This window comes from Amphiura filiformis, chromosome 7 (assembly GCF_039555335.1).
Source record: "Amphiura filiformis chromosome 7, Afil_fr2py, whole genome shotgun sequence".
In the NCBI taxonomy this organism is placed as follows: domain Eukaryota; kingdom Metazoa; phylum Echinodermata; class Ophiuroidea; order Amphilepidida; family Amphiuridae; genus Amphiura; species Amphiura filiformis.
The window spans coordinates 34,078,724-34,090,868 of NC_092634.1; the positions used below are offsets into that span (position 1 = coordinate 34,078,724).

Here is a 12,145-nt window from a genome sequence, read left to right on the forward strand (position 1 = left end):
TTGATGAAGAGGTGGGGAGGAAATTTCTCAATCTTCAAAGGCTGTGTATAACAGTCGTATGCAGTAGTTCAGAACTTGAAAAGTTGGGGAGGAAATTTCTGAATCTGTAAAGGCTGCGCCATATGAAATAACAGCCATGCGGTATTTCAGAACTTGAAAAGGATCATCTTTCTTTGGTGCTATCATTTTATTTTAAGAGTTTTAATGTTGAGGCCGACTTTTATTGGATGGAATTAACCAATATTTTTGCAGGCAAATTTGGCAAGAGGGGATGGAGCTACACAAACTTGTACATGATGCAAATGGTTTGGGGGAAATTTCAATTGATGCCCACATATCCGTTTTAGTTTTTGAGGATCTTTATAATATAAGAATCAATGAAGTAAATTGGAGAAGGCATGGCTGTACTATGTTCGCTTGTTAGAGGGGTTCATGTTGTACTTCTGGGAAATGTTCCACAATGTACATAAGTATGCAAATGTGATATGTGGTATGTGATAATCTGATGATAAAATGATGGTGCATTCTGTTTTTTGTATGCTTGACTAAATTTTTATAAGTGCTGTCAGGGTTAAAAAACACGGGGACTAAGAGCGATTTGCCCCCAATTTGTCCAAAATAGCCCCCATGGAAAAGAATTGTCAATGGCAAAATACGACATGAGGGCTTTTTTTCATGGAATCGGTCAGAAAGAGCCCTCTTTATCAAAAAAGTATTTTAAGGCCTGAGTGCTGTAGGCATGAATGTCTCCATAAATAGCAGAAATGTTGCACTTTCTCATTGGCATTTGAGAGTTGCAAGCATATTAGGTAAATTAGAACATGGCTGTTGTGCCAAATTGTATCAAATTGAACCAATTCTAAGTATGATGTCATAAAAAAGGCACTCGTACAACTCAGCCTTTTAAAAATGAGTATGCAATTAGCCAACATTTAATCGTGGCAGATCAGTTGTAAAACAGGTGCAAACCAGATGCATATGTAGCATATTCGCTTGAAGTAGTGCTATGGCAAAGATGATATCTTACCCTTCCCAGAATCATTTCCAACCTGATACATCACCTCATTAATCAAAAGACACCCCATTACTTTGTACCGGTTCCTTTGTTTTCATTTTAAGAATAGCTAAACATGGGTCAATAGTCAAGAAATAAACATATTTTGCAAGGTCCAGATGTGCTCTGTTCATTGCAGGTACTTTTTGTCACTATCGACCCATGTTGCACTAAATAGCAAATCAGTACAGCAAATTGAAATGGAAGAAGTGCATTGTGGGAAGTGTATGATATCTTCTCTGGAGATAGAATATCTGTTCATAGCTTGGCCATTAGGCAAGGTAATCAAAATTGGGAGCTCTGATGCACAGTACACACTTAAAACTACGGGGTCAAAAAATGACCCAAACGGGGTCATTTTTGACCCCAGCATAGTTATCAACTAAACACCATACCACTAACGGGGTCATTTTGACCCCATTGGTCGGGTCATTGCAATGACTACGTATTTGGGTCAAATAGTAACCCCATTGGGGTCAAAATATTACCACATTTTAGGGTCAAATGAAATGACCCCTTCAAAAGGGTTGCCTTATTGGGTTACTAAATGACCTCATTTGGGGTCAAATGAAATGACCCATTTGAAAGGGTTGTTTTATAGGGTTACTCAATAACCACATTTAGGGGTTGTTTGGATTTTTTTAGTAGGCCTATGGTCATGCTGGTCCCACCAGGACATAAGTGTGTTTCTGCACAGAGAAAGCATTACATAAACAGCAAACTGCGTCTGTGTATCACACTCACACACAGTCAGTCATCGCCTATGACAGTTCACGTATTATAAGCTTACATGATATAAGCTTATAACAACTGCAGCCAAGACACCAGCCACGACAGCATGAAATTGAATGAATCTGCGTGCATAGACAAGGGTCTATGCATCCTTGCAGTCTCACTTTTCAACTAACTTTTCATATTCCATCATGCAGACAAGCACACACGACAATCCGCTGAGCTGCACAATCAGAACAAATATGGCGCTGATGTGACCACGTGAGCCGATGCACACCGTGTGTGAAAATAGTAAAGAAATGCAAGTCATTATAAAGTTGACAAATTGGGTAACTTCGGTCAAAAAATTAGTTTTATTTATTAATCAACAAACATTAATTGCAGCTCATGTTTAAACTCATTTATGAATTGAGATTTTCAAAGCGGAAGATTGAAACTGATATCAATGCGCGACGGTATCGGCAAAATGACCACTAAGTTTTTGACCACGTTCGTCGTGGCTAAAATGACCTCGTGAATGTGGTCAAATTAAAACAGTACAACCCCCTTGAAGGGTCAAAACAACCCCAAACGTGGTCAATTCAAAATGACCACAGAAAATATAACCCCGTAGTTTTTAGTGTGTATGCTTTCTTCAATGCCAAATATTGTCTGACATCAGCCCCTTGCAAAAATGTTCAGGTACTTTAACTAGTTTAGCCCCAATGTGTAGCAATCCTATATGGTAGTGCTTCCAAATTTAACATGGCAAAAATGTAGAAAGTCCTTTAATGTTTGACAAGAATAAATCTTGATTCTCAACAACTTTAAACCGCCATGTTGTGTAGGCGTACTGGCGTAGTGTACGCAAATGTATGTGGAAAGTAAATAAGAATAAAGCAGAGTATTAAAGCAATCACCCTTTCACACATGTGTAAGCACAGTGTGTAGGATGAACGGATTCAAGTTCCCAATCACCACTAGAACTAGCATCCTGTTATCCCTTTAGTATTCAGTCACTGGCCGTCTTCTTCTAGGATTGCAAGTGTTTAACAGGTTTCTAGTGACAGGTGCACCAGTTCAAGTACACTCAATACCAGGTGTACACACACATATTAATTGGCTTTAGATATGCATGATAGAGAATCTGACCTTGCGTTGATGAGAGGAGCAAGGTAAATTTTAAAACATGGAAGAAGCAAATGTAATTTACATTGATCACATCTTTTATGGCTATGTAAAAGTTTTTGAAGTTATAAATCTTTGTAACTGTAAATTGACATAGCTTAAGGAAACATGATATACCCAAAGATATTAGAGTTAGACCCAAAGATTACCACCTCAAAATTGCCCTATGTAATGCTGTGGTAACTCCACCATTTTCCTTGGTTCCTGATTGGGGAGGAGGAATAGTGTACCTCCAGCATTCATTGGCTATAGACGAATCCAACGAGCCATGTCATGGTCAGGATTTGGTCCGCCATGACTGGGTCCCCGCAGCACCAAACTGGTGTTGTGACTGCCCAATTGGGTGGATTTAAGCCGCTTAAAAATCGATGTTAGATTCTTTTGTATTGTAAACTGTCATCATTCTTTTGTCTACGTGTAACAGGGGTAATAGAAAGCAGTTTAAAATACCCTCCAAGGCCGCATCATTTCACATTTTAGGTGAGATAGAGCCGACGGGGACCCAGCTATGGCTGCCATTGAGGTGTAGGAATGTGTGAAATTGGATTTGTCTATAGCCTGAAGTGTATGTAACCTTGAGCATTAACGCAAACAATCACACACTTCAAATTGATGTTATATGGAGGTACACTATTTCACCCTCTATGAGCGACACACAAACATGGTGGTGTCGATACCCTTTGGTTCTACCTCCTTGGATTTTAAACCATGTACAAACATTTTGTAACTTTTTGTGCTTTCCAAAGAAATGTAACTTTTTTTTAAAGTATAATGTTGATTGAATTTTTACTCTGTTTGTATTGATGAATTATCCACATACATTGTAATGTTAACAACTTTTGTGTATACAGAAGTTGTGTCATATAACCAAATTAGGCATTATCTTGTGACTATGATATATAAACAATAAGCATGGATGCAGAAATAACATTATTGTCATATATACAAATGGCTGTAATGTGCTATCTACTGAAGATAGCCAAAGCAGCTATGTCATTATAAACCAATGTGTTATCCCTAACCATAAAATATACACTGTGTGTAATGCAGAAGTAACTATCATGCATACAATACATGTACAACTTGCTCTATGTGCTGTCTACTGAAGATAGCTAAACTAGTTGGTGCTTTATAAACCAAAACAATGTCCTGATCACAATATACAGTAGCTTTTGTGCATGTTGCATTTAGTTGTGCTATCTTCTGAAGATAGCTAAAGTGGTTGTGTCATTAGAAACCAAAATGGTATTTCTGTTCATAATATATACAGTATGAGTTGATTCAGAAGCAACTTTCATACATATAGCTGTGTGCTATCTACTGAAGATAGCTAAAACAGTTGTCATTAAAAATACAATTATTTTCCCATTCACAATATACAGTATGAGTTGATTCAGAAGCAAATTTCATACATATAGCTGTGTGCTATCTACTGAAGATAGCTAAAACAGTTGTCATTAAAAATACAATTATTTTCCCATTCACAATATATAGTATGAGTTGATTCAGAAGCAAATTTCATACATATAGCTGTGTGCTATCTACTGAAGATAGCTAAAACAGTTGTCATTAAAAATACAATTATTTTCCCATTCACAATATACAGTATGAGTTGATTCAGAAGCAAATTTCATACATATAGCTGTGTGCTATCTACTGAAGATAGCTAAAACAGTTGTCATTAAAAATACAAATTATTTTCCCATTCACAATATACAGTATGAGTTGATTCAGAAGCAACTTTCATGCATATCATTGTATGCTATCTACTGAAGATAGCTAAAACAGTTGTGTCATTAAAAATACAAAATATTTTCCCATTCACAATATACAGTCTGCATTGATTCAGAATCAACTTTCATGCATATCGTTGTATGCTATCTACTGAAGATAGCTAAAACAGTTGTGTCATTAAAAATACAAAATATTTTTCCATTCACAATATACAGTCTGCATTGATTCAGAATCAACTTTCATGCATATCGTTGTATGCTATCTACTGAAGATAGCTAAAACAGTTGTGTCATTAAAAATACAAAATATTTTCCGTTTCACAATATACAGTATGAGTTGATTCCGACGCAAATTTCATACATATAGCTGTGTGCTATCTACTGAAGATACCAAAGCAATTGTGTCATTAAAAACTTAAATGATATACCCGATTACAATATATGCATTGATTCAGAAGTAGCTTTCATGTATAGTTGTGTTCCATCTACTGAAGATAGTAAAAAGCAGTTTACCCGATCACAATATACAATACTTGAGTTGAGGCCAATAATATATAGAAGCAAAGGTTTTAGGTATTTTCTCCCTCCAAAGAATAAAACATGTACATGGTGTGGAAATGCTACCCCTTAAATCAAGCCATGGGATCTCATTTAAAGAACCCAACCCATACCATTCCTCTTGTGTGTCAGCTTTATTTGTGTCAATTTTTGAGTGCAAACACCTCTGACCTGCCTTAAGCATCTACACATTATAAATTTAAGTGGCGTCGCTCACAGACCATAAAATATACACAATGCATGAATGCATTTATAAGTAACTTTCATGCAACTGTTTGTAATCTACAAAAGATCTATAAGGCAGGCTATCTACAACAGATAACCTGGGCAGCTGTCTCATGATAATTGATATATAAACGAAAGTGCTATCCCTCTCCGTGAAATATATGGCGTGCATAGATGCTGAAGTAAGTTTCTCCTTGAGCTATCTACTGAAGATAGCTGAAGCGCACACAATAAGGCCACTAAACTAGGAAACCCTTCCCAATGAGGCTAAGTTAAATTAAAAACTGTAAATGTCTATAGTTGCACCATCTATGCCTACCCAGGAGATCACATAATCACCTGTCTGTAGTCGACCCCAGAGGCCAGTAAATCTGCACCCAATAGAGTGGGAAATGACTGTGCTTAATAGCTGTACTGCCCCGTCTGACTGCATAGGGAATTTGAAGGTGATGCAATTGACTGTGCATAAGGCATTGATTTGTTTTTCTGTTTGAATTTCCATATTGTCTACCCATAAAGTTTAGGAATTTTGCTTTTCTTTTAGAATGCAGAATTATTCTCTGTATAATATCTGCAATGTTTTACTTTTAAGAATTATATGTTCTTTCTTTGAACTTCACCACAGTGGTACTTCTAATGAATTTCATTTCTGGAATGCTTAGTGGGGTGTGCCATTTTGCACAAGTTCTAAATTAAGAGGCATAAATCTGAGACTATATTTAATGCAGTTATTTGTTTGCACACCAGCAACCTGTAAATTGTTGTTCTGTCACACTCAACTTCTTAGACACTTGGTACTGTATTATAACGGCAAATGTTTCCCAAGTTTAAAAGCCGACAAAAATATGTTCAACCCATAGGCTTACCCTGCTATACAGTAGAGGTAGAGCTGTAACTTGCCATTGATAAACAATGCAAGTGCCTGACAACCTTAAATAAAATGGCGGTCATCTAGGGTACAAGCAAGTGAACACACTAAGTCTCAGTATTTTAACTTAATTTTAATTGTTATTACGAGGCCAAAAGAAACCATCCTAGAATTGTGGTACAGCGTGTACAGACCCAAGTTTTAAAAGTCGCAGATACATGTACATTAAATTAAAAATCTGACAGGCAACCAAATGACTTCACATAACAATTACTATCTTTAAGAGAAGTGCTTTCTGTGCTTTAATTCAACTTTAAATACTTCTGTCACATTGTCTGAGTGACATTTCAATTTGTTCATGATTTTTGATTAAGTTCCACTAGTTGGCATCTGTATGTTGACAATGCTGTTATCTTTTTTGTTTCTTATCTATTTTTTGTTCTTTCTTTTTTTATTTCTACAGGTTCAAAAGATTCGTCAGACGTTAAACGATGTAGCTAAACCAGACGGCTTGTATCCTAACTACCTCCATCCTAAAACTGGCAAATGGGGACAAAGTAAGTATTGGGCCATTCTAGTTTAAATCCATACCCCCTATGGAAGACATGACCTTAATCTCCCACTTGGGGAGTATGAATTTCAAATGTGGTTGCCTAAATAGGTGAACCCATTCGCACTCCCTGTGTAGGAGATATAGGTCATGAACATCTAAAAGGAGGTGGTGCATGGATTTCAACTGGAATCGACCGTGCATTGAGAACATTTGATGTGATGTGATCATGCAGAGTGAATTGCTTTTCTTTTCTTCAAGGAACAAAACAATAATTGTTTTTATCTTGGAAACTTATTATAATTCAATGAAAATGCAGTAATTCTGTGAAGTGCATTGTATTATTTGCTGAGCATGGCATAGGCAAAAGATTGCTTTAATATGCACTGTTAAAAATATGATGATGTAGCTTTCTACTGTGAGTATAAATACAAACAGGTGGTTTGTAGTTCTCCTGTGTTCAACAGTATGATGAAAACATAAGGACATGCATGAATTTATACATTTAGACAATTCAAAGATTTATATGGTAGACAATAGACATCCAACTCATTTTGCTGATTACATCACAACTTACAGTTTATCTTAACACCCAGTTTATGTTAACTCTCAGTTTATGTTAACTCCCAGTTTATGTTAACTCCCAGTTTATGTTAACTCCCATGTCTGTGTCTTAGTGTGTTCCTTCACCAACTGTCTAACCCTGAGTAAAGGCCACTTTATACTCTAAGGCCACTTTATACATCTGTGTTTTGGCCGCACTGGCTTTTTGGCCAAAGTGTTTGCCATCTATATGTAGATTCAAATAGAGCAGAAACTTTCAACATAGAATGGAAAGACATATGTCCAATGGGTAAAACAGTATTTGCCACAGCAGAAAGAAATGTCGGGAGTGTGAAAAACTCTTTTTATTAATGTGGCACTCGACTTTGAACACAAGATCTTGTAATTCTGCTGTCCCCCAGTCTGCCCCTGGCAGCTCTTTTCATGTTGATACTGTGACTTTTAAATGTCAAGCTTTGTCTTCTTTGTAGATTTCTTCTTTACTGTACCATGCATTTTTTAAATTGAATCTGCGTGTAGTTTCTAAGTACTGGGATAAGAATTAAAATATAAGGGCATGGTGGCGTACCGATAAAAGGTTTTGATTCTACAGGCTATCTTGTTGTGCAATAGGGCATGCATTGCATGGTACTTAACCTCACCTGCCTCACCCCACACAGGTGCAATGGGAAGCTGTTAGGGGATGGTTATTATGAGTGCTGAGAGATATGCTGCACTACAGTTGCACCCCTTTTGAAGTGCACAGACTCTTGATGGATATGAGTAGCAGCATGTTAAATTATAGAAACAGTGCTGGAACACTATGGAAATGTTCAATAACCATTTATTTATTTTTCAAATACAATCAAGAATTCTCCCTGAAGTGGGGGATTTGCGGAGCGGCTAATAAGCATCTGAAAGCATTGCCACTTACCCAGATGGCAAAATGAATATACTATTCGTGTACATTGGCCTGACAGTATATTAATAGTTCATTTCTTTCATCGGTACAAATTCCTTCAAGCCAATTCACAACCGTCAACAATTCCTATTCGCATACATGGAATTGGAGTGTTTTGAGTCCTGTGCAATTGGCTATTCCTATTGAAATCCATATCCCCTATGGAATGCATAACCTTAATTTTCTACACAGGGGGTGTGAATTTCAAATGGGGTTACTTGAATGGGTGACTCCATTTGAAATCTACTTCATTTATAAAATTGGAGTGTTTTGAGTCCTGTGCAATTGGCTATTCCAGTTAAAATTCATACACCCCCTATGGAAGATGTGACCTTAACCTTCCGTACAGGGCATGTGATTTTCAAATGGAGTTCCTTGAATGGGTGACTCCATTTGAAATCTACATCTCCTATATGGGGGATTAAGGTCATAGAGGGTGTGTGTATTTCAACAGGAATGGCCCAATTTTATAGATTATCTATAGCTGCGAGTAGATGTCTGTTGATTTACACAGTTTCTGTTAAGGCTTCCATTAAATTAATTGATCTTTATATACATCAGTGCATATACTGCATAGAAAATTCTGTTGAGTAACATTCTTTGTCATGATAAATGTATCATATCATTGGCTTCCTTGCCGCTACAAAGAAAAGGATCTGTAATGCACACATGTAGCTCTGTAGTATACTCGAGAATAAGCCAAGCCGAAACGCAAACCATTAAATGAATGTTTCAAGTTAGTGGAGCGTAAATATTCACTCTAGCGAAAATAAAGCACTTTTTACAGTAACGCCTAGGTACTTCATCCTAATGCTCTTACCGCGTCATCGTAGTATGTCAGATTTTATACAGAGGAAATGCACGAGCACTTAGGGTAAATATCTTTTCCCCATATGTTTTAGAGGTAAATTCACCATCCAGCATCTGAATTGTATGTTAAAAATCTAGTCATGTTTTTAACAAGGTAATCCTTGTTAAAGGAAAGCTTTGCTTCTGATACTGTTATATGTTTTCCTGACCGACTTTGGATATGATTTTGGGCGGAAAAGTTTACAAGGGCAACAATTTTCAGAGTTTGGGTATTTTCATTTAGGAGTATTTCGTGATCCTAGCATCCTCTTTTTATGACATTTTTCAGTACATATCCACAAAAAAAGCCTATTCCCATAATTTCAGTTGATTCTGATTTTGCGTTTGCGAGTTATGCATGATTTTTTGTATTACACTGCTCCATAGACATGCGTTGTAATTTCGTTCTGGTGCACCAGAACGAAATTCCAATTTCACGATATCTTTGCAAAACAAATTAATCTGCAAGAAATATTTTGTACATAAACATTATGTAGCCAGAGGTTTCCAGTGATATAAAAATCTCATCTTTTTTTGAGAAAAGTGGGGGAGGCTGTGGATCACGAAATGCCCCTTTAATGGAGCACAAATTTAGTTCCCAGCTTTGAAGTATAATTAGGATCTGATAGCTGCATTAAGTGACCAGATTATGAGCAACGAAGAAACAAGTTGAACAACAATAATTAAAGACAGTTAGAATATTGCCCTATACATTCAAATAACGAAAAGTGTAACTAACCGTTCAACTGCTCAGATGGTGTGGTCATTAATATGCATACATTATAGCAAGATCAAGCAAAATGAGTTATACGCCCGGGGCATTCCATTTTCAAAAAGGGGAGCATTTATTAGAAGTGAATTTTCAATTTTAAAAAAATCGCAATATACGAAATGCGTAACTAGCGAATACAACTTCCGCATGAAAAAAAAAAACGTTCTCAAATGTTTAAGATGTGAAGTTTAATTAATCCCCTAATTTAGACAATGGATTTTTTTTAGTTGAACGACCATGACTACTCCAACATGCCTTAATAGATAACAACAATCTGAAAATTAGACTTGAGACTCCTCAGATATGGTGAACTTTATGTCGCTAAAAACAACAACACAATTTTAAAGAATTTAGCTGCATCTTTTGGCTATAACTCTAATGAACAAACTACACTGTTTCATTGATCGCTTTACATATGTTAACATGTAGTGAAAACAGGCTTAAGTTCAGAGTTCTGATTTGATAGCTGCATTAAGTGACCAGATTATGAGCAACGAAGAAACAAGTTGAACAACAATAATTAAAGACAGTTAGAATATTGCCCTATACATTCAAATAACGAAAAGTGTAACTAACCTTTGAACTGCTCAGATGGTGTGGTAATTAATATGAATACATTATAGCAAGATCAAACAAAATGAGTTATACGCCCGGGGCATTCCATTTTCAAAAAGGGGAGCATTTATTAGAAGTGAATTTTCAATAATTAAAAAATCGAAATATACGAATTGCGTAACTAGCGAAATACAACTTCCACATAAAAAAAAACCTTCTTGAATGTTTAAGGGCTGGGGTATGAACGTTTGGACAGTATTTATTGTGGGACATTAGAGCACATCAGACATATCGAATTGCACTCTGAATACGAAGAATGTCATTCTGATATCAAATAATTTTGATTTTTGAAATTCGCAATTTAATACACATTTTATGGCAAATCATTAAAATTGATATTTTGATATTTAACAGTACTTGAAGTAAACTTTATAAATCTGATGATTTATACTTAAAGTGTATGTAGGTGGGATGAAAAGCCGACGATCAATTGAAAATTTTGACCTTTCGTATTGAAGATATGGATTTTTTTCCCAAAACACCAAAAAAAAATTGGGAAAAAATCCATATCTTCAATATGAAAGGTCAAAATTTTCAATTGACCGTCGGCTTTTCCTCCCTGCTACATACACTTTAAGAATATGTCATTAGATTTATATAATTTACCGAGGACTGTTATATATCAAAATTTGAAAAATATCAAATTTTTATAATTTGTCATAAAATTTGTATTATATTGTGATTTTCAAAAAATGAAAATATTTGATATCGAAAGACATCGTATTCAGAAAATACTGTCGAGGTAGTGCTCATGTCCCAAAAAATACTGTCGAAAGCATAATAAACGCTCATTTTAGATCCCTTAAGGGCTGGGGTATGAACGTTTGGACAGTATTTATTTTGGGACATTAGAGCACATCAGACATATCGAATTGCATTCTGAATACGAAGAATGTCATTCTGATATTAAATAATTTTGATTTTTGAAATTCGCAATTTAATACACATTTTATGGCAAATCATTAAAAATTGATATTTTGATATTTAACAGTACTTGAAGTAAACTTTATAAATCTGATGATTTATACTTAAAGTGTATGTAGGTGGGATGAAAAGCCGACGATCAATTGAAAATTTTGACCTTTCAGTATTGAAGATATGGATTTTTTTCCCAAAACACCAAAAAAATTAGGTCTTTTTGGGAAAAAAATCCATATCTTCAATATGAAAGGTCAAAATTTTCAATTGACCGTCGGACTTTTTCCTCCCTGCTACATACACTTTAAAGGTGAACCTCATTGAAAATAAAGTTATATATCAATGGAAAGCTTATGATGTCAGGATACTAAAAATTATTTTTTCCGATTTTTTTGATGACCAATAAAGCTGAAAAATTAAAAAATTAATGAATTTTTGGTCTTTTTAAGGCGCCAAAAGCACCCAAATCAATCGTCTATGACCTTGGGAATGCTCGTGGACGTAAGCTCAGGGTTCGTGAGTCACGTGATCCTACTCGGAAACATGTAAACAAGACTTGCTTCCTGTACTTTGCAAGCTGCCCGGCAAGTCTGATTTTCA

At 35.8% G+C, this 12,145-nt stretch overlaps 1 protein-coding gene across 1 annotated transcript in view; it reads left to right on the forward strand.

Annotated features, from left to right (window-relative positions):
- The window catches only part of LOC140157047 (mannosyl-oligosaccharide 1,2-alpha-mannosidase IA-like), a 105,331-nt gene that overhangs the window by 76,053 nt on the left and 17,133 nt on the right, over positions 1–12,145 (forward strand). The window contains exon 6 of the mRNA XM_072180112.1: positions 6,801–6,894. Coding sequence (XP_072036213.1) covers positions 6,801–6,894 — 94 coding nt within the window. The remainder of the gene's footprint in view (positions 1–6,800; positions 6,895–12,145) is intronic.